Consider the following 24,002-nt stretch of genomic DNA (forward strand, 5'->3'; position numbering starts at 1 on the left):
AGCAAGAACGCTGCGTAAACAAATTGAGAAACAGGTCACTTTTATTAAAAAAAACATTAAGAGAAAGCTCTCAAAGCGATATTTAGTATGTAGTGTGTATATTGTATCGAAATTGAGAGACTTATCATTAAATTATCATTATATATCCCTATAAGTATAGATAATATAGATATACATATATTTATATGCTGTATTAGGCTACAATGTGCTACTTTTCTGGTTGTTTGTGTGCCCCTGGATTTTTTTATGTAAAAATGTACCGTGGCTCAAAAAAGGTTGATTGACTGTTGTAATCCACACTGTGAAATGTAGAGTAAGGGTCAAATCATCACACTTTAAAAAACCCTTCTAAATCTACCAAAATGTTGTATAATGACAACTTTCTTATAAAATAATGAAGTCTACCCATGGCTGCAGTCGAATAAACCAAAAATCAGCTCCTAAGTTCTAACCCTATCTCCTATTCCTTGACCTCTGAGTAAAACGTCACAGGGTTAAGGGATAGTCGATAGGAGAATTCAAAAAGACTTAGGAGAAGAGACTGCGGTACTTTAGAGCAGTGGTTCTCAAAGTGGGGTCCGCGACCCCCCGGGGGTCCGTGGCACTCTGCCAGGGGGTCCGTGAAAAGTTTTCAGATTCATTAATTTAAATGATCATGATATCATTTTTTTTCATTTTTTTTTTTTTTTACAAAAGGCTTCATAGTTCAACAAATAATATATTTTTTTTTTTATCTAAAATAGTTCATAGATTACGTTCTAATCTAACAAATCTATACATTTAAAAATCAAGCGCGTCACTCGTTACCATGGAAACAACAATAACTGGTACGTCAGTCAGAGAGCGCCACTGCTAGCATCATAGAGATATAACACGGCTAGCATACTACGAAGATGGACCGATTTTTAAAACGACAGGTTACGGCTACAAATGAAGTAAATGAAAAACAAAAAACAAAAGTAAGGAAATACGATGAGGAGTATCTCCAATAAGGATCTATTGAAGTGGAAGGGAAACCGAAATGTCTGATATGCCTGCGGTGTCTTGCCAATGAGGCGATGAAGCCTGCCAAATTGAAGAGGCACCTCGAGACCAAGCATCCAGATTATGTAAAAAAAGACCGGGCTTTTTTTGAGAGGAAGGGCGAGGACTACAGCCAGCAACAACAACGGATGGTTAATGTTACGTCTGTTTCTGCTAAAGAGCAGATGACGAATTTAGGACATGTCTGCTGATATCAAATCACAACTGCTGGAAAGACTGAGAGGGTCTAAATTCGCGGTTCAATTGGATGAGTCCACTGATGTGTCCGGCTCTGCGCGGCTCATCGCACTGGCGCGAGAGGAGAGGGAGAGCCGCAGAAGTGAGACTGACTGAGATTACTTTGAGCAACATGCATGGGAATAAGTTACAATATAATACATTTGTGTATATTTCTCGCTATTCAGATGGTCTGCTGCCTGGTGCTGCTGTTGCGCAATGTGCAGTAGTGTCCTCTTTTCGCACCATGACATTATCAGTTATGAATTTGTTTTTCACTGCTTGAGAAAATGGACTTGTGGCTGAGAGCGTGTGAAAAATGTCAATTGTGTGAGAGTTGGCAGCCCTGTGAACTCGCTTGACATTATTATGTATGAAACTGCCAATCAGATTTATTTACTTATTAATCGAAGGTGCCGAAACGCTGTTCTGGATCGTTCCCGCCCACTTTAAACCATGTGTGTGTGTGTGTGTGTGTGTGTGTGTGTGTGTGTGTGTGTGTGTGTGTGTGTGTGTGTGTGTGTGTGTGTGTGTGTGTGTGTGTGTGTGTGTGTGTGTGTGTGTGTGTGTGTGTGTGTGTGTGTGTGTGTGTGTGTGTGTGTGTGTGTGTGTGTGTGTGTGTGGTTATGTGTGTGAGCAACAGAAATGTCAGATACTGTATGTTGCATTTATTGATTTAGTTTGATATGTGTGTCTTCACTTGCAGAGAGAAGCAATCAGCTTCATGGACTGCCTTGCATCACTCCAATAGTGTCCAGAGCTGGCTGCCATTATAAGTAGTGGTTTGGGATTGTAGCAATGCAGTTGCAGTTGTTTTGCAATTTACTTGATATATGTTGCAATGCAGGCATGTGTTCAATTGTTTATAGCCTGCATTTATTTTGTTATTAGACTTTTATAAATCATTTAATTTTAACTAAGAGTGAAACACTTGATGTGTTATCTTTGTGTGTGTGTGTGTGTGTGTGTGTGTGTGTGTGTGTGTGTGTGTGTGTGTGTGTGTGTGTGTGTGTGTGTGTGTGTGTGTGTGTGTGTGTGTGTGTGTGTGTGTGTGTGTGTGTGTGTGTGTGTGGTGTGTGTGTGTTCTGAAATGCACTTCAAATTATCACTTTTCTCTTGATTTCCCTTTGATATTTTGTTTAGGTACAGTATTACTTGCAGCTAATTGATTGATTGTTTTATGGGTATTCTGTGTTGAGATGGTGCAAATATTTTTAATACATATCTAATATATTTCTAATACATTGCTCTTGTGTTCTTCTTTCACATAACTAAGACTATAGAAGTGTAAAAAATAGGCTACATCAGATTATTCCAAGGGACATACATGTCGAGTCAAGTCAAGTCAATTTTTATTTATATAGCCCAAAATCACAAATCAGAATGAGGGGGTCCTTGGTGTATTCTCTATCTTGTAAGGGGTCCTTGGCTGAAAAACAATTGAGAACCTCTGCTTTAGAGAATCCGACTGCACTTTCACTATCCGACGTGTTTATGATGCGCCAGCGGACGTCATAAATGTGCGTCTGCTGCTGTGGGGAAACTATGGAAACTACAGTTTCTATACAGCGGACTACAACATGGATGTTTAAAAAGAACGACGGACTACTGTAAACTCATCTTGAGACTCTGCACCGTGCTCTGATGCTGTTGTTTTATGCTTTATGAACGTGGACAACAGAGAAACATATTCTTCATGACCAAAGTTGGAATTGAAATAAAAAAGGAAAGTGAAACTTATGCTCGTCACCCTCTCCCTCCGGTCCACATTAATACAAATGATCCCAATACGTATGATTGCATGAAAAGATCTTAAAATCAATACGAATGTATTTATTATAAACGTTAGTCCTTAACATCTATCACTTTGTCTATCACCATTCAAACATATTTTAAAAGTTGAACAAATCCCACACAGCTCAGTAAAGACTGTGAAATGTTGACTTTATTTGATCATTTCAGTAAAAACTAACGTTCATATTTCTATTCTTGATTATAATACTGATGAAAGTTCAAAACAAAGCACTTTGGCAAGTTACCACATATGTTTTAAAATGCTTAATAAGCACCGTAACTTTCATGATATCATTTCTCGGTCATAATTGGTTGTTTCCGTGAACGGCCGACTGTTGTGTGACGGCAAATGCTGCGGCTGCAAGGCATTGTGGGGCAGCATTTTCTCCTCTCCTTTCGGTTAGGGAGGTCCAGTGGTTCCTAAGCTAAAGGAGGTTATACAGGAAGTTTGAAACCTCCTTTCCTATCATCTAGAGAACTCTAACGGCTCTTATCATGGCTGCCACTGAGGGACTTCCGGGTCATTTCACTCTGTTAGGAAGGTTCCTAAGCTAAATGGACTATTCGACTGCAGCCCATGTGTTTGAGACTAAGATTTGTTCCTGTCTCCTCCCTCAATCAGGAGATCTGTCTGTGCGACCCCCCAGTGGTGATGGCGCTGGTGGACGGGCCGACAGGGGAGAACGACAACATGATCTGCGTGGCCTATAAACATCAGTTTGACCTCATCAACGAGAGCACGGGAGACGCCTACCGGCTACATCACGTCGACGCCAACAGGGTGAGGCACATTTGTTCTTTACTTACATGTGTTGTCTGTTAAAGTTTGTCAGATCTGAGATGGCCCAGTTAGCGTCTTTATTTAGCCGCTGATCAGCCGGGGCAAATCAACACGTTGTCATTCACAGCCACCAGCTGGAGAGTGGGGAGGACGAGCAGCTGTTCTAATAAACCAGCTTTTTCTGACCATTTCCACTTTGAGACACAATGAGAAACAAATTGTTGCCTGGAGTGTTGCGCAGTAACTTGAGCGTTTGTGACTTAGCATGATTTGTCTCCAACACTTGACCTTTGAAATTAATGCACTAAACTGTCTCTGCCTGCAGGTAAATTTTGTAGCAGCCATCGATGTGTATGAAGACGGAGAGGCGGGCCTGCTGCTGTGTTACAACTGTGAGTCCCTCTTTAACTCTACTGCTGGAAGGATGAGTTTGTATACTTCATTATTTGTTCAAAGTCATTTTAATGCAAAAAATGATAGATACTAAATGGTGCTTTTCACCTCGCAAATATAAACATTTCATCCTTTTTTCTATTGTATATCATATTAATCTAGTCTAGAGACTAGTTGCCAGCTTAGTGAACCCTGAAATGTTGAGTACACATAAGTTATAGTATGGGTCCCCAGCACATACAAAATGCCGGGTGCTAACTTGCATATGTTGGGCAATTTGCACAATTATCATAAGTTGCTCAATGAATGGCATTATAGACTATGTAAACAATAGTAAAAAGATAGCTTGTCCGATTTGGACAGTTTTGAAGTGGTGTTGGTGTTATAGAGGATGCTGAATCAATTTCTGACATTTTCAGGATAAAAAAAATTGCAGTTTAAAAAGTGGGCATATTTGTTCTCGGTGGGCTGATTTGGACTACCTATATAGTGTTGCCACCATTGTATATAGAGAGCACAACATTAACAATGATTGGCTCTGGACAATTCTATTTCAAATAAATAGGCAATTTGTCCAATCTAAATGAAATCTTTAAAAATTGTCCCAAAACTCATCAAAATCAGCCTTCAGAGGGTACAAATATTTGCTGTTTCTGGTTAAAACTGCCATTTATTATCTTGAAATGTCAGAAATTGACTCAGCATCCTCAATAATAGGACTCTAGAGCTGGCATCTAGACTATAAAGTGAATATCTTTGTGTTTCTGAAAAGAAAATATATTTAAAGGTATCTCCTTGGACTTTGAGCTTGGATGGAGATTTTTGGCTGAGACCTGATGTTTTTATTATGCCACTGCACTTTTCTAGAATAAAAATAGCTCAATTCAGTGATTGGTTTTTAAACGCCCCTACAAACACCTACTTGAGATGTAAAGCTCTATCAAACTTTGACAAAAAAGGAACAATTAGATTAAGAAAGTATATATATATTTTTTAAAAGTTGTTTCCTTTGTCTCTTGCAGATATTTGCTCCTATAAGAAAGTGTGTCCGTTTAACGGCTCCACGCCGATGATCCAGTCCAACGCCTCTGATTTCCACTTCAGCTGGAACCAGATGCCCAATGCGATCGGTAGGTTACCACGGCAACAGAGCCCAGGCCGCACCCAGTCCATTCTTCTGACCTGGGCTTGCTGTCGCCATGGAAACACTGTGTGTGTTTCTGTGTCTGTGTGTCTGTGTCTATGTTTGTGTCATGTTTTTATGAATGCAGATGGCGATAACAAGCAAATACAATTGGTTCTAAATCTTTAAAGCTGACCCAGTTCATAACAACAAGCTCCTGTCTTCATTTTTTCTCAAAGATACACACACAAACAAAATTGGAGAGCCTCAGTTTCAAACAGCAGTTTTGATAAATAAGTGTAAAATTATGATCAAAAACTATTTTGTATAATCGATTAATTGTTCAAAGTCATTTAAGAGCAGAAAAAGTAAATGTTGTTTTTTAGTCAGAAATAAAGAATTGAAGACTTCCATCCTCATGCCTCTGTCCTCGGCTAATGATGACATTTTAAAATACCATCCTGGGTGAAACCATTCAATGGTTGCGTATGCTTAAAGTTGGGCAGTTGAGCACATTTCCTCTCCCTTGTTTAGTAATATGCTCATATATTCTTTGCAGTCTGTGCGTTCCCTTACATCCTGGCCTTCACAACGGACTCCATTGAGATCCGGCTGGTGGTGAATGGAAACCTGGTTTACACCGCGGTGGTCCCTGAGCTGCAGCTGGCCTCTTCACGGGTCAGTGAACACGATATCATGTCTGTTTGATAACAATTTGCAAGGAACTGATGTAAAATTGTTATTTTATTGTTTTATGAATGAACTATCTTTATTTATATAGCACCTTGCATGCATAGAATATCAAAGTATGAGTACAGTTAAAAGAGCAGCTGTTGAGGTTTTGGTCAAAGATCATAAAACAATAAGGAGTTTAAAGGGGACAAGCAATCAAATGCCTTTTAAACATAAGAGAAAAGCTTTAAATCACTTCTAAAAGATATGGAGAACCAGTGTAGATTGTGTAAAACAAAAGCTATAAGATATCTTATTTTAGTTTTTTGTTAAAATCCTCGTAGCAGCTTTTGGAATAGTCTTTTTTCAATGGGAAATGGTTTTAGTTTGCTAGTATGTAAGATTAGTAAAAAACAAAAGCGTATTTTAACTTTACTGCATGTCACTGGATCAGTAGTGATTACCTTTGCTTTATTGTGCAAATGATAAAAGGCAGTCTTGGTCAACACATAATGAATAATTATTAATACTTGTTAATGTTGTTAATTAGAAAGTGCATTATGAGTGTACCTACTTGACACTAGGTTTCACTATAGCTAAAGCCCTTTTATCTCGTGAGGGTTCGGAGGCCTCTCTGCATTACTGCTGTTTCAGCTCCCTCATTTCAATCAATCTTTATTACCCTGGTGGGAAATACAGCTGGCAATCTGCATGGTTACAACTCCATAATACACTCATCATTCATACACATAGAACATTTGAAAAACATCACAGTACACATGGCATACCACAAACACCATGTCCTCTACTTATAGATGGATAGATACATAAATAAATAAATAAATGGATAGATGGATGGATAGATAGATAGATAGATAGATAGATAGATAGATAGATAGATAGATAGATAGATAGATAGATAGATAGATAGATAGATAGATAGATAGATAGGTAGATAGGTAGATAGGTAGACATTCAATCTACAAGATTTACAAAATTACTTTAAAATACAAATAAAATTCAGATCAACATACAAAAATAAAAATATTTCGAATAATATACTGTACTATAAACTACACTCTATAAAATATTCAGAATAAATGATAATACTCTTTTATATACCAATCTACTTATCATGGTGCGCTAACTTACTTCTCATAATTCCTTCTTTCCATGTTTCACCTTCTAACCATCCTTTAGGTCCATGTTTTCTCTTTACATGTCTTTATATTGACCTATATTTCCTCTCTTCTGTTTCCCGCCCACAGTCGGACATCTATTTTGTTTCGTCGGCTCCGGTGAGCTCAGCTTCAAACTGCAGTTCGAGAGACACCAGTTCCCAGAGTTCCCCACAAACGCCCACGGGCTACGAGATGCCCGTGTTCCCTTCCCCGCTCGGCGATGGTAAGCGCCGACGCTCAGTGAAAGCACCACGGGAGGTTGATAGTAAAAGCTTCGTTATTAAAGGTTTTCAATTGTCAGTATTTTCTGCAGAGCTGTGTGACTTTGGATGCTGCCAAGTTAGCCTAAAGCTGGAGTTTCATTTACATAAGCTGCAGCTAGAGGTTCCCACAGTGGAATCGTGTGTGGGTTTCTAGGGCAAGATAATTAATTGCATAAATCTCCCCTCTCATTATTACCTCATCCTTTCTCACTCATGACATAATATAGTTTATGACAAAATGCCCTCATAGTTGGCGCTACTGGAAAAGATCTTCAGACAGTATTTAGCTTCTATTTTCTACTGTAACTTACTGTTAGCATTTCAGTATTTTAGCCTATTATCTTCAAATCCTGTTAACTTGACATGAAGGCTGACCATTGTATTAAGATTTGTGATTAGTCCCCAGCTATGCAGCCATTTGTTTCCCTTTAATTTTTTATATTTAAATAATAAATAAAAAAAACATTCAGTGGGAAAAGCAGATAACTGTCACGTCTGCCTTTCTCGTTGCAAGCTTGGATCATTTATAATGGCTTTGGATAACAATGGAGATCTATGGCACAGAGGAATACATTATTCCAGACTTTGGTTACACAGGGAACCATTGTCACGGGATTTGTTGATAATAGGAAAAAATATGGAATATCTCTCTCACTTATTCTTTTAAAGTATGCCAACTATCAGATTTTGGCGCATCAATGAAAACAGATTTTTAAAACAATCATCCATATAAAACATGACAAACATCAATGTCTATTGACGTTCTTGCAAATTGATTTTCCTCATTAGTTAAATACTTGCGGTTGCAGCACAAGAATCCAATCTATAAATATGGAAAATGGTTGGCTAATTATAATATTGTTAAAGGTCTTAAAAGCATCGCTATGATCCTTTCCAGTCTTACAAACCACAAATAACACAAGGAGGAACAGACCAATCTCCCTCCACCATAACGTGTACACATAGTAAGTGTCCTCCCAGGAAAAAAATGCTTTCACGGATGATGGAGGATCAATATGAGCCCCTCCCTCCAGCCCACTTTCCCTCCCTCCTCCATCTTTTATTCTGTATTTGACCGTTCCCCTCCCCCTGCAGCTGACCTCCCCCTCAGTCTGACACTACTGTCTGAAAATGGGGCATATTTACGATGCACGGCTGTCATTAAGGGCCTGGAGGTTTGTCTTTCAGACTGATGGATCATGGCGACCTCACTTTGTAAATTTTAAACACAAAGTCGTCCCCAGATACATGCATGTTATTCTGTAGGGAAGGACGGGGAAGGATTGAGGAGAAAAATGAAAATGTCATGTGTGCAGCATGGAGGCAGTTTTCTCTGCTTCCCTCCGGGTATTCACAGGTCACATTAAGGCTAACAGGGAGGAAGGTATGACTGTCGCTGCTGTAATTAGCGCAGGACAGGCTTTATGCGTTTAGGCTGGTTCGGGTTATCATTTCTCTCCAAAGGATTATTTGCATGTTATCAGAATCAGAATTAAGTTTAATACAAGGTACGTTTGAACATACATGGACTTTGCTGTGGTGTATTATGGTGCCAGCATAAACAACATAGAAGAAAATAAGTTGTTGGAGAAGGTCAAAAATATAATAATGTTATATATTAAAAAAATAAAGATATTTGGCATAAAAAATAAAATAAAGACTATTACACCATATATAAATATATAGATATAAAAAAAAACGTAGTACAATGAATATACAGTAGGACAACATATGAAAAACTGTGTGTGTGTGTGTGTGTGTGTGTGTGTGTGTGTGTGTGTGTGTGTGTGTGCGTGCGTGCGTGCGTGCGTGCGTGCGTGCTTGCGTGTTTGCAGTTTGTGTAACCCTCTTCTTCATCCCTGGTTCAGATTCTATTCGGATCCCCTATGGTACCAAGCTTTCCCTGTACATGTCTAAGGATGCTGAAGGTACTGCAGGATTTTTCCCCACATGCTCATGAAAATAACGCTCATAACGCTAACCCCACTCACATGCAAAAGCTCCCAGAGTGCACCACCCTGTCTGCTCCTCGGCGGCATGTTGACTTGAACGTTGGTCGAATGTTAAGTGAACATTATGTCTTCCCCATCCCCTCCCCCCACCTCCTTTCTGTCTTAACTAATTAAAGAATTACAGCGAGGGGTAGAGTTAGAGGGAGGTGATGGAGTGCAAAGTGAAAAAGTGAGGCAGAGGAGATAACGTCGATCAAGGGAGGAGGGTTTTTTTAATTACAGGAGGGAGGAGAGGTTGGGGGGTATGCAGAGAAGAAGGTATGCATGAGAGAGAGAAAGGGAGGGGTTGTGTACAAGCTTGGGAGAAAAGAAGGAGGGAGAGAAGAGGGAAGGAGAAGACACGTCTGCCGCAGCATGATTTACAGATTGCACTGTCGCCATGGAGACTTTTGTCAGCCCACTCTTCGATCCAAAGTCCAAACAGCGGTGCCACAATCTGGGGGTGAGGGATGGGGAGATGGAGTGGGGGGAGAGGTAGAAGGGTTGCTGACAAAAATCCCATCCTCTAACTGCCTGCCGTATCTGCTCCTTGGGGAGGGTTTCATCTGATGTAATCGCATCAGTAATGTGAACAAGATGCTGGTACTGATGTGGCTGCTACCAAACGCCTGCAGCAAAACCCCTCTGCAGGGGAAGAATTCGACTCCAATTAGTGCAAAAAACACCCCCAATATTTATATTTAATTCCATGCAGAGTGACACTTCCCCCGGTCCAGAAGCGCATGTGGAATATATTGATCTGAGTGATTTGTATATTCCAAAATAACTGCATGCTTTTCCCCCCTTCACATTATTGCCATTTCCACTGTGTGACAGCGCGGGTGCAGGGGAGAGGATCTGTAACAACAGGAACACAGTTTTCCTGTCAAACATCAGCTGTGACCCTCTGTTTTCCTCCATGGCTGTTCACTCACCTCTCACCCGCTGACATTTCAGAAGAGACAGTCCTTTTTGTGCGGCGCTGTAGCCTCCACATCAATTCATCCATGTTTCTATCAGCCTGCCTCAAAAGAAGCAGAGTTTTGGCTGCTCAATTGCAATACTGCTCTCATGTGGTACGATTTGGTCACTGCACATTTGCACACTGCTGCAGATCATGAAAAACTACATTTAATGTGTCCCAAACAGACTTTTAAGCATTTAATATCCTCACTGAATAATAGATGGCTTGCTATAAATGGCTACAACTGAACAGTTAGCTCTCTGTAGTAAGGATGATTAATTTTAAGATCACATGCTGTTTCGGTAAATAGGAGTATTAATCACTTCAGAGTGTCTTCGTGTGAATATGGAGGGTTAGTTTTATTTTATCAGCTCATCAACCTATTCTCAGTCACAAAAAAGGTCCTTTTGAAAATAATCTTGATTGATTTCTAGCATCCTAGCGAGACATTATTTAAGATTGTTTTTTGCTGTGCTATGAAAATCCACTAGAAACTTGCTCGACATCAGTTATCCTTCACGTTCAACACTCTGGACCTTCTTTATTGGTGCATTCAAGGACTTTATTTGATATACATGAAATAACCAGTTCATGTTATGATTTCAACAACATTTGCAGGACGTTTGCTTTGTGTTTGTGAAGTGAGCACATGAGAGTAATGTTGAAGGGTCCTTGAATGCACCACCAAGAGGGTTTCAAAGGAATAGTTTGACATTTTGGAAATATAATTGCCAAGGATTACATGAGGATGTTGATATCATGTCGGTCTGGTAAATATCAAGATACATGAAAAGGGTAATTAGTTTATCAGCAAGGGAAACATCTAGCCCCAGTTTGTTTCTCTTATTTATTAGCGTTTTATTCAAAAGATGTAAGCCAATGTTTCTATTAAAGGTAAATACCTAATGCATTGACAAGAGTCAATGGCATCTATTTTAAAGGTGCGAGAGGGTTATCCATTTTCTTATTTAGCTCTCTGCAAGGAATAAAAAAGGAAATATTTACGAAAATGTCAAACAATTATAAGAAATAGTCTCTAATCTCAATTTTGTGTAATTTCGGCAATGAGTAAGTACAATGACAGTAAATGTAGGCATGCTATTCCTTTTTTATTTGAGTTTTTATATCAATTTGCCATCCTACTGATTTAATCCCAAAAAGTATTGTATTTTAGAATCTTTTTTGACTTTTTATTCTAAGTCCTAATATATATGCTTTATAGGATAATAGCTTTATTATAATCGGACTGGTAAACCCAGTGCATGGACAAGTCAGAATGATCCTCGTTACCGGAAAGACTTCATGTAACGCTTTGCTATACATAAATAAAAATGTTTCCCAAAATGTCAAGCTATTTCGAGAAATAGTCACTACTCCCAACTTCATTCCCATGCAACGGCAATATAATTTCTCAAAATCGAAAGAGTAAAAAGTCTGTTAAGATGTGCTTTTAATAGAAATGCAATCATGTCGCTAATAAGCTAAATCATGCAAAAACACTTATGTGCTTGAAGTGCAGAGTTCCATACATTTCTCATTAACTACTACACACGTCTCACCCTTTATATGTGTCTTTTTCCCGACACTATTCCCATCTTTGCTCTTTTTATTCCTTGTTCATATCTTGTCACCTGACTCTCCCCGCTGCTCTCTCGTCTTCCTCCCTTCTTCTCTCCCTCTGGTCTCCCGCCCTGTAGGTGAATCAGCATGTAAGCACATGTTCAAGATCCCTCTGTGTAACCTCGTGGGCCGGAGCATTGAAAGGCCCCTGAAGTCCCCTCTGGTCAACAAGGTGCTGACCACGCCGGCCCCCACCATGCTTCCCCCCACTGCCCTCATCTCCGCCACACACTCCCTCTCCCTGTCCCGCATGGAGATCAAGGAGATCGCCAGCCGCACACGGAAGGAGCTGCTCGGTAAAGATGAGATAACACACTTAGTTTGATTCTCTCTAGCCTGGCTCTATCTAAAGGTAGCAACAACTCTAATGCTCATCATTAGACCTGTTATTTTTCTGAAAAAACTGGATATAAAAAAAGAATTTTTTTACGCTTCTTTATTCCTCTTTAGTTTTAAAGGTGACCTATCATGCAAAATGCACTTTTTTATATCTTTTATACATGAATATGTGTCCCCGGTGTTCCAGGGAACACACCAAGTGTCAGAAAACACAACGCTCTCTATTTTCCTCCATACCCAAATCTCTTAAAAAGGGGCTGCAACGGATCTGATACAGACTGATCCAGATTTGAACACTTCTATGACGTCACAGAAGTGGCGCTACGGCTATTGGGCCAACTCCACCAATCAGGAGGAGACAGCCACGGACATTGCCGTTCGAAACCGCTGGAGACGCTGTAGTACATATGCCAGGCCTGTAGATGGTGCTGTTCTCACAGAATCAGCCCATGCAAAGACAATGTTAAATTGAGCGAAATGAGGAATGGCTAAAATGCATGATCTGTTTGGTATTTTGAAAAATAAAAAGTATAAATATGCCTTATATAGGTATGGTCCTACACTATATTCAAATATAGCATGATAGGTCCACTTTAAAGTTTAACAAATCACATGTTAATGGTAATGATAAATAGCATCTGTTTCTGTTTATTTACTTCTTTTTTTTAAACTTTTTTTTATTCCACAAAATGATAACATACATGGAGATTTACATACAAATCACACCCTCCTCAGTTTACAGTGCACTCCAATCTACACGTTATTGCTCACATACACATACATACATTACCCCTTTCCTTCTAAGTATTGGCAAATGATACATAAATACAGACATTCATTTAAATTCTCTGACCTTTCTCTGTGTAGTCGGTACAGACAGGTATGCTTGCAAATCCGAAACAGGTACTCGTGTTTATTCACTTCTTAACCACATTTATATACACTGGTATATTCTACTATTGATTATATTGAATAGTCTTATCTGCCTATTTTAATATTCTTCTCATATGTAGCTCTTTTGCTCAATGTTAATCAACTATAAGACTATTTTAAATAGATTTGTATCTTCTTTTGTCTTCAATGCATGATAATGATAGTTATAGAGTTTTAGCATTGTTAGTGTGGGGGGGGGGTGGGGGGGGGTATTGCTACCCTAGGAAAAAAACTGTTTTGACTGGTCAAATGAACATATTCCCCAGAAACGTTTTACTATTCTAGAGATTTAACATATTTCCTGTTACCTCATACTAACGAAGGCTTGACGGAGGAACCGAGTGGGAAGTCAGACAGTGCGACGGTCAAACAGAGGAAGATGAGCAAGAAGAACACGGAGGAAGAGCCCAAAGCACGAGCACTGACGTCAACAAACAGTGACAGGTGTGTTGGTAAACACTGTTCATGTTAATGCACTTCATTTTGTAGCCTAAAAACGTTGTTTATTAGCTCATAAGAAATCTTAATTTTAAAAGGTTTTCCTTTACTTTTCATTCCCCTCGCCACTTTATATCTTCTGTGTTGATTTGCCATTAACTGGACTACTTTTCCTTTATATAGAAGTACTATTTCCAATACTGGTGAAGAGACAGTATTGTTGAAGGAGCCTGGGACAACTGGACTTTCATTGCCAATAATAAGCTTTAGTTATTGTGACAATAAAGCATTTGCATATTGTAGGGAAAACATAATAACACCATGCCTTTAGACCATTTGCAAAGTATGTGCAAATTAGTATATTACTATAAAAACATAATGATTCAAGGAGAAAGGGTTGAGTGAAGTGGCTTAAAGGGAGGGATTTGTATGTAAAAGATTGTCTAAAGGTCATCTATTATGCAAAATCCACTTTTTCATGTCTTTTATACATAAATATGTGTCCCCTCTGTGGAAAGAGATTCTGGACATTGGTAAAAACCTGTCTGAAAATTAGCTGATCAGAGTTTGTGATGTCATGTTTTTTTGGCTTTTGTAACCATTAGCCAATCACCAACCAAGGTAACCCCCCCCCCACACCCCCCCCACCACCACCACCACCACCACCACCTTATCACCTGAATCTCCTCCTGGATGCACCATTGTGTTCTTTTTAACCAATCACATCACAGAGGGGCGTGGGGAGTGGCTCCTTATTTTCATCTAAAGCAACAGACAGTGTGCCACTATTTCAAGTATACTGCGTCATGAGTGGCGCCGAAGGACTGTTTAAATTCCCAGCATTCTGCGCCACTCTATGACGTAGTATACTTGAAATAGTGGCTCTGCAGCAGGTGTACTCGACATTGAGAAATGGCCAGAGAATCAGCACTTTTGAAACAGGGCTGAAACAGAGGGGATTATGGGTTGCTGTAATGATCTGTTTGGTATTTCGAGCCAAACACTTCAGACACATGTTTTGTATACAGTATATCTGAGACCTATAATATATTGATGAAAAAGAGTATAATAGGGTACTTTAATGTACATTTTAAATAATAATTCTATGCCCCCCAGGTTAGCCTCAGATTCTGGAGAGGCAGAGCTGGACGTGCAGCTGCACTGTACGTCCGCTCCAGAGGTGGAGCCGGAGAAGGTGGCGCTGCTGATGGAGAGCCCGCCTCTCGCCAGCGTCTTCGCCCTCACCACATCCTTCGAAGAAGACGTCCTGGACCTAAAGTGAAGACAATCCCACCGTGCACTCCTCTGCCCCCCCACTCCCGTACTGTCACCTTTATTTCATGTTTTGGTTGGTTTGCTTTTGTTGAATTATTTTTTTGGTTGTTGTTTATATCCTTGTATCTTGGGTCTCCCCATTCGTCAGACAAGATGGGTGCAGCAGGGGGGTGAGGATGTGTTCGTTTGTTTCCACGAGCAAGTCTTTCAGCCGCTATGTGTTTCGGGTGTTTGTGTGCCCCAAACCCCCCCCCCCACAGCAAATAACCCAAAGAGGCGTTGAGGCTGTGTGAGCTGCCGCAGTTTATTCAGAGCTCTGCAACAGCCTTGAGGTAATGTTAAAGGTTTGATCACAAACCACACACTGAATGTAAATCTGCGCACCGAGGCACGACGTAAATCTCACAGAGCCCTCTGAAGTTGCTAGAGCTTCATATGTGTTGTATATTATGTGATATTTCCTTTACAACTGTTGTATGATATGCATATATGTATGTGTACATCTGTTTATACATGGAGTGCATACACAGTGACGGGCATGTATGCCTGTGATGCATATTTATAGATATTATAGAAAAAATCATTTTATTCCCATATTTAGTCAAAGTAGGATGTGTTATGCTCTCTGCACATATTAGTCCTTATTCTTCTCCTTATTCACAGTATACAGGTAGACAGGGCTGGAGGCAAAGTCTCCCACAAGTGCCATTTCCCAGCATCCTCCACTGAAGTACACCTCTTAACAGCCACCAAAATCTGGTGTCTGAGAGTAGCAGCCATGATTGTAGTCCTATATGATTACTATGGTGTCCCACATCTCCATTCAGTTTGAATTCACCTGCAGGAGGCACTCTTTTAAAGCCACACAGAGTGAGACGTCCTTACTTCTGCATGACCTGCCTTTGCTACATGTATTAAGACTCCTGCACCAAAAAAAATCTTCTTTGGAAACCACGAGGTCTGTGATATCATAACAGAGCAGCATAAAGCAAACCACAAGCTGAGATGAGAGAAAAAGTGTGGATGTTTTTACTAGACTGTCCTGTGTCTGTAAAAGGAATTGTAGACAAAACTACACATTTAAAATACAAATCTAAAGTTCAAACACAGAAATATATATATATATATATATATATATATACATATATATATATATATATATATATATATATACTGTATATAAGGCTTTAAGGCAGTGCAAGGGTTTAAGTGATGACAATAATGCACACACTCAGACACACATAAACTATTCTTCATACACTTACAGCGACCCTATTGTGCTTTTTGGGGGGGGTGTTACCTTTCCTGTAGTATGGTGATTAGGTTTTTGTCCATGTAAATGGTCTGCAAAGGCTAAAATCCCAAAGACCCCTCGAGAGGGAGTATCTCCCCGTGATAGGCTAAGGTGCGGGACCTCTCTAAGTGGTTGACCATTCACCACAGAGCCGGCCAACTAACCAATCAGAGCAGACTGGGCTCTGGTTTCAGACAGAGGGTGAAAAGAGGTGCTGCAGCACAGACAGTATGAGAAAAATAAAGAGCTTTTTGAATATTAAAACATGGAGACATGTCCCATGAGAGGCACAAAATATAAATATGAACCTGAAAATAAACATAATTGGGCCCTGTTAAGTTTTAAGTACTTTCATTGCACTTTTATTCTCTAGTACAAATTTGCTTTTTCCTTTGCACTTCAGATATTTACATCAGTCTTGTAACAACGCTGAATCTAACATAAAATAGGGGAAAAGTGATGGACACTAGACAGTCAGTAAAACCAGAAGAAAAGTCTTTAAGCATCCACTGGTGGGCGAGGCATCAGACTGGGAGCAGTGGTTCTGCTGATGGGAATGACAGCGCCCCTCTGTGGTGGTTTCTCTCACAGCAGCCTTCAGATCTTGCATGAGTCTCCTCTTCTTTCTCCTCACGCCTCTCCTCCTTTCTCCTGCTAGTCTCAGTGTGAACCCTGCAACACTATAACACAACTCAGAAAAACTAAAAAGGGAAGAAGAAGAAGAACGGGGGGAGTTTTTTTTATAAAAAGGTACTTTAGTGTTTATTACTCTGAATGAGTGCGGGATGCCTGGCAGTTTGTTTGTCACACTGCTTCTCCCACTTTACGATGTTTCTCCTGTATTTCTGTCGAGTACTCTTTGTTCCTACCTCCCCTTGGCATTTTCACAGTTTTTTGTTTAGTTTTATTTGTATTTGAATCTATATTTACTGTTTAGACTGTTGCTGAACCTCTCTGTGATATCAAAACGAAAGAAAAATTTACAAAAAAAACACCAAGTGTCTTAAAATATTGTATCGCCATCGTTTTTAATGCCAAGTACTACTTGTAAATGTTTGTGTATCAAATGTGGCCTCAAATGAAACTAAACTATATTATTATTATGATTATTATTTGAGCAATTATTTTAAACAAGTGCTGTAGACCACTGCTGTGAAAGTAGTCGATTCTGTTCATTGATATGTAATAAATATTTATGAAATTTGATCTGTTTGGGTATTATTTGTTAACGTTTGTAGTTGTTCTCATATTTTACAAATGTTATATTGTACACGCAAACTGCACACACGTATGCAAACACTCAAAATAATTGTATTTTTGTTGCATGTTGTAAGCTACTTTGCTTTTTTTGTTTACTTTTGTTGAATATATAGCCATTGCTATTCCTAATGTTTTTTTATTCTCATCTGCACAACTTGTGTCTTTTTCTGTTGTGTTTCTACTGCTTTGTTTCATTGTGCAAACAAATACTATCTCACATCTCATATATTTCTCAGGAGACTTGGAGACAGTGAGACGTCCAACAGAGTTGTTAATTAATTGAGGAATAATCTTCCCTGTTTCCTGCAGAGCAGCTGACACAGGCAGATGTTTGGAACAAATGGTAAGCAGACAGACAGGGAGGTGTCTGAAGAGGTGTTTGATACAGTGTTTGAGAGGGAGCCATGTGATGGAAAACAAACAGACAACAAGCATCGATGCCATTGTTGTGTGATTGTAACTTAGTTCAGACAAACACAAAATCAGTAGTTCAGATAAGCTTATCTGCTGAAATGGAAACAGTCATTCATGCAATTGTAAGGTTATATCCTGCCATGGCTACTTTAATGCAACTTGTATTAATGAATTGTAACTCCTGTTTGCAGCTTGTTTTAAATTCTGCGGCAGGATTTTCAAGAATAATATAAAACAAGTCCTTGTTATGTCATGTGATCTAGTGCCTCCATTGGACAAACTTATTTTTATTGAGTTTTTTCCAAAAGTCCAAACCCTTTCTAATCTCATTAATGTGAGATCAATTAATTAAGTAACAAGTGTCTTTGAGCACCAGGAAAAGCACTGTACAAAAAACATAAATTATCATTTGTTATATATTCCGAATCAAGGAAGCATTATATTACTGCCCTTATGATACGCCAATTTTGTAAGTTTTATTATGAATATTGTTATGAATATTCAGCAATTCCTTTATTAAAAAGTGCTTCCAAGCTATGTGACTTAATGACTCCAAATCAGTGAAGCATCATAGTATAGACAAGTAGGACACAACTCGGCTCTTTTCTTTTTAATTTGAACATCTTTATGAAAATTCTGCTGTTTTTTATTGAAAGTCTTGTTTTTGTTTTTTAATCGTCCATGTCATGTGACCCAGTGACTATCAATGCAACACACAATGGACAGGTGAGAAACACCTATTTTGTTCAACCCGGTATCACGGCAAGACGTGAACATGTGACGATTTACCATAATGGGAGACGTGAAGATGTCACGATTTCGTCCCTTCAAACGGGACAGTTACACGGTATTGTTAACCCATGTTACCAGTGGAGAAATAATCGGAAATGCCAAGCAAATGCTACCCCGACGGTCGGTTGTTATTGTCAATATTAATATAATAATGATTTATCTTTTAATAGTAACACTCGATTACGCCGATTTTCTTGTTGCCCCAGCTGGTCGACACCTCTTTTAGTAGAAACAAAGGCTACATTAATGTATTAAATCGATGTTAATCCATGCGTGTATGTGGAATTAACGGACGTGACGTTGTGCGATTGAGTTGCCAGGCAACAGCTTCGGTTCATGTTAATTTACAAACTCTTCAACTACAACCGTAGTTATATTTAAAAACATGTTAGAAGGCCTCACGAAATACTTAAATGTGAAGGAATGTGTGTATAACAAAATACATCGGTGATAAACGAAACCGGAAACTGGCGTATCCTGAGCTCGATGATTGGATGGTTTAACCGCAATGCATGCTGGGATTTGGTGTTTATGTGGTGTGAAATCTGGAAACGTTTTTTAAAAATAAAATAGTACTTTATTCCGAGTGTGCTTGCTTTTCTCTTTGAAAGTCATCATATAACAGCATTGTAATACACGGTTCGGCTGCATTACATATGTGCCGTAATTATCTATTTATAGAACCCTGGCCTGCTGAGAAGACTTCTAGACAAACAGGAAGAACTGACGCCAAAACTGAAAACGTGACGTGGATCATAAATATATAAGCAATTAAACAACATCTTACATTTCTTTTCACATAATACGTCTCCTCGCAGTATCAACACTAATTAGGCTGACTTTTATATTTGATCCAATTGGTAGATAGGCTGTATTTACACCATAACGGTCCACGTGGTGGTTAAAGCACTTTATTGAATTGTATTATTTTATAATTAGATATTAATAGGAGGATGTGCAAAACAGACAAACTAATAAGGCTTAATTTAAAAATTAAAGAGTACTTTAGGTTAAGGCCTTCTTTTGAATAAGAAAAAAGCTTTGGGGGTATAGAAGAAGAATATGGAGGGATGAAACCCTCTTTAATGGTCACACATGCAGAGCACACAGCACACACAGTGACATGTGTATCTACAGATAATATTAAGCCTGACAAAGTACTTAACGTCTAATATATTGCTTTCCTGCAATGTTAACTATGTTAAAGCACTTATTTGTTTATTATTTGTTTATTATTAAACTGATATTATACATAATGTATTATACTCTTATAAGATGTATGTAGATAGTATAAGAAATGTGCAGAATGACAGTTTAATGGTCGAGGTATACACACATATTGATAGATTTCTTGTAATGCACTGTTGAGGAACCTGCGACCCAAGTTTTTCATTCATTGCATAACTACACCGTAGTTGTGTATACTATGATATGTCAATAAACCTTAGTTTAGAAAATCTTGAAATTTTGAAAGGGATGTGCAAACTACAGTCTTTAATTAATTATTAGTAGAGAATAACGAGTAATGAATATACTTTATAGGGATCCTATTAATATCTAATAATAAAATAATAAAATTCAATAACGTTCTTCAACCACCATGTGTCCCTTTCTATCAGCTCTGCACCATTATGGTGTAAATACAGCCTATCTACCAATAGGATCAAATATAAAAGCCAGCCTAATTAGTGTTGATACTGAAAGGAGACGTATTGTGAGAAAAGAAATGTAAGATGTTGTTTAATTGCTGATATATTTATGATCCACGTCACGTTTTCAGTTTTGGCGGCAGTTCTCCTGTTTGTCTAGAAGTCTTCTCAGCAGGGCTCTATAAATAGAGAACTACGGCAGATATGTAATATTTAATGCAGCTGAACCGTGTATTACAATGCCGTTATGTGATGACTTTCAAAGAGAAAACCAAGCACACTCGGAATAAAGTATTATTTTATTTTTAAAAAACGTTTCCAGATTTCACATCACATAAACACCAAATCCCAGCATGCATTGTGGCTAAACCATCCAATCATCGAGCTGAGGATACGCCAGTTTCCGGTTTCGTTTATCACCAATGTATTTTGTTATACACACATTCCTTCACATTTAAGTATTTCGTGAGGCCTTCTAACATGTTTTTAAATATAACTACGGTTGTAGTTGAAGAGTTTGTAAATTAACATGAACCGAAGCTGTTGCCTGGCAACTCAATCGCACAACGTCACGTCCGTTAATTCCACATCCACACGCATGGATTAAAGGTCCCATGTCATGGCCATTTCCACTGATCATAATTCCATTGTTGAGGTATACTAAAATACATTTATACTGTGCAATTTTCCAAACTCACATTGGTTTCGCATACAGCATCTCTGTAAAGCAAGGCCGGATTAACCATATGGGCAACCTGGGCAAGTGCCCAGGGGCCCTTGAGCAAAGAGGGCCCTCAGTGACAAGATAAAAAAAAATTAAAGTTTTTATTTTTTTATCGGGCTCAATCTCACTCATCATACATTCTTTTAAATGACACTCACTCGTCACCATAAATAACACAGCTTTTCTATAGGGTGAAATTAATATATTTTCTAAACCGTCTCTGTACTGTAGGTCTCACTATGTATGCGCTCAACTTTATTACTACGCAGCGGCGGTGTATAGCCGACTCAAAGCCCCACCCTCACTCATGTCACATTTTGTCACGTGAGCTGAAAAAATGGATGGTGCCGGTAGCCAAACGCCCAGCAGGGCTGCGAAAAGGAAGAAAAAGAAGAGAGAGTGGCGGCTGCATTAAAAAATGTCCCAAAAATAAATAGCTTTTTCAAAAAAGCAAAAAGTGACGAAATAGGCCAGCAACCACAAGGAACGATGGCGGTGGTCACGGAGGATGTTGTTGAGCTAGCGAGCAATATTAGCCTTGAGCCTTGGATTTTGATGAGCAAATCACAGACTTTTCAAAGAGACAGGCAAGGAAGAAACACTTCTAAAAGGTAAGATCCACTGTCTCTCACACACACTCGCGCTCTCTCTCTCTCTCACATATACACACACACACACACACACACACACACACACACACACACACACACACACTATCTTCCATCACATATACTGATCACTTAGTTGAGCAACCACACAATTTCAATACATGTTTTACTTTTGTAACTCTCAATGTTTGTGACTAATATTACCTAGGTCTTCTGGAGCCATACACTGTCTTGAGATCTTATCCATTGTATCTTTGTCTTGTGATTTCTGACTGAAAGGGCAAAAGACTAGACCTACTTTGGTTGAACTATGTGGCTGCGTCCCTGCTTTTGACAAATAGGTGTGCGATTTTACATGCTAGATTGACATCTTGGTAGGTATGGGTAGGCGTGGTGTTACCTGTTGGGTACGTGGGTATGGGGCAGGGGCAGACTGGCCATTGGGAATACCGGGAGTTTTCCCGGTGGGCCGGTGCTGTACGTGGGCCGGAGGGCCACTCGGATTTGAAAAAAAAAACAATACGATGCTGCGCATTAAGTGGGCCTGTCTGTCAATTAATCCCCGGGCAACTTTTTTCCCCTAGTCCACCACTGGTTGGGGGGGGGGGGGGGGGGGGGGGGCCATGAGCGCTCAGTGCCCAGCGGCCCCTGGAGGTACTAATTCAGCCTTGCTGTAAAGTATGTGTATTCAGCAGTATTCACTCTCTCCACTAACGCTACGTTAACAACGCTCGTTGCAGCTCTTGCCCCCCCCCTCCCTGTGAGCCCAGTGTGCTCCGATTGGTCGTGACGTTGTGAATTACGCTGAGCTCCGTGGAGGTGTGGTTTCCTTGTTTAGCGATACACAGCCAAACACAGCCAAACTAATCCTGAGCACACACAAAGTCACAGCCGAAGTAAAAACAATAAGTGTCGCTTGATATTGAGTAAGAAAAATGTTTATAGGTTGATAAACGCTGTGAGAATGGGTCTGCAGAGAGAATTTTGCCGCGATCCCAACTGTCTGTTATCAGCCTGCAGCCAGGGAGGAGAGATCAGCAGAGCTGCCTGCACTGAGTGTGTGTGTGAGGAAGCCCGTGGATTGGTCAATTTTGACCAATCAGCGAGGGCTTAACGGAACGGCTCCGCGGACGTAACGTAACGGCTCCAAGGATTGGCCCATTTGCGGCCAATCCGGCTACTGGCCATTCCTACGACACAGTACCCAGGAAGTAAACAATGGGCAATGACGTATCTCCAACGAGGCGTTTTGGGGAGGTATTTTCTGTGTTAGAGTTTTACTCGCTACAGGGGGTACTTTGAGGGTTTTGACTATGCACACCGTTTACATGCATAAAAACCTTCATAACACACAAGGGGACGGGTAATAACCAAAGCATGACATGGGCCCTTTAACATTGATTTAATACATTAATGTAGCCTTTGTTTCTGCTAAAAGAGGTGTCGACCAGCTGGGGCAACAACAAAATCGGCGTAATCGAGTGTGACTATTAATAAATAAATCATTATTATATTAATATTGACAATAACAACCGACCGTTGGGGTAGCATTTGCTTGGCATTTCCGGTTATTTCTCCACTGGTTAACATGGGTTAGCAATACCGTGTAACTGTCACGTTTGAAGGGACGAAATCGTGACATCTTCACGTCTCCCAGCATGGTAAATCGTCACATGTTCACGTCTTGCCGTGATACCGGGTGGATTTTTGAATTCAAATAAATCAAGACTTTTCAATAAATAAATAAAACAGCTTCTTATTAATAACAATGTTTGTATAAAAAAGAGAAAAAGCTGAAATCCAATGAAAAGCTGTATCTTACTTCTTGCAATACACTTGACAAGCAGTACCCACCTTTTCTATTGCGTTCTAGTGCTTTTTCTCTTCTAGTAATAATATTTTTTGTGAAAATGCAGCTGTTGCTCTATTGGAAAGTTGTTTTTTCACCTCTTTTTATTGACTTTTAGTGCTTTTATATGAATTAAACCATAGCCACAAGGCCTGGATAAACAATGATGTAAGTGTACTTTTAGCCTCGATCTTTGTTTTACTTGTTGAAGTTCTTCCACTAACTGGGATCTCTTTTTATTGAAGTAGGCGTGCCTCCACCTCCTGAACAACAGACCATCAGGAAATTCAAGCTGATCTCTAGACAGGGACCAGCCTGGGGCACAAAGAAAACATAGCTTTTGTAAAAACCTTCTCCTGATGTATCGTGAAAAAAAGAGAAAGTG

The 24,002-nt window shown here is 39.5% G+C and overlaps 1 protein-coding gene across 5 annotated transcripts in view; it reads left to right on the forward strand.

Moving 5' to 3' along the window:
• The window catches only part of garnl3 (GTPase activating Rap/RanGAP domain like 3), a 98,842-nt gene extending 81,315 nt beyond the window's left edge, over positions 1 to 17,527 (forward strand). For 3 of the 5 annotated variants that reach the window (XM_079660123.1, XM_079660122.1, XM_079660124.1), the window contains exons 23-31: positions 3,677 to 3,835; positions 4,161 to 4,227; positions 5,251 to 5,358; positions 5,911 to 6,029; positions 7,292 to 7,427; positions 9,336 to 9,395; positions 12,120 to 12,338; positions 13,638 to 13,758; positions 14,869 to 17,527. In XM_079660123.1, coding sequence (XP_079516249.1) covers positions 3,677 to 3,835; positions 4,161 to 4,227; positions 5,251 to 5,358; positions 5,911 to 6,029; positions 7,292 to 7,427; positions 9,336 to 9,395; positions 12,120 to 12,338; positions 13,638 to 13,758; positions 14,869 to 15,034 — 1,155 coding nt within the window. In that variant the 3' untranslated portion in view covers positions 15,035 to 17,527. The remainder of the gene's footprint in view (positions 1 to 3,676; positions 3,836 to 4,160; positions 4,228 to 5,250; positions 5,359 to 5,910; positions 6,030 to 7,291; positions 7,428 to 9,335; positions 9,396 to 12,119; positions 12,339 to 13,637; positions 13,759 to 14,868) is intronic. The other 2 variants (XM_079660126.1, XM_079660125.1) reach the window with 1 other exon arrangement.
• The last annotated feature ends 6,475 nt before the right edge of the window (positions 17,528 to 24,002 follow it).

This window comes from Notothenia rossii (genome assembly GCF_949606895.1).
Source record: "Notothenia rossii genome assembly, chromosome: 11".
NCBI lineage: Eukaryota > Metazoa > Chordata > Actinopteri > Perciformes > Nototheniidae > Notothenia > Notothenia rossii.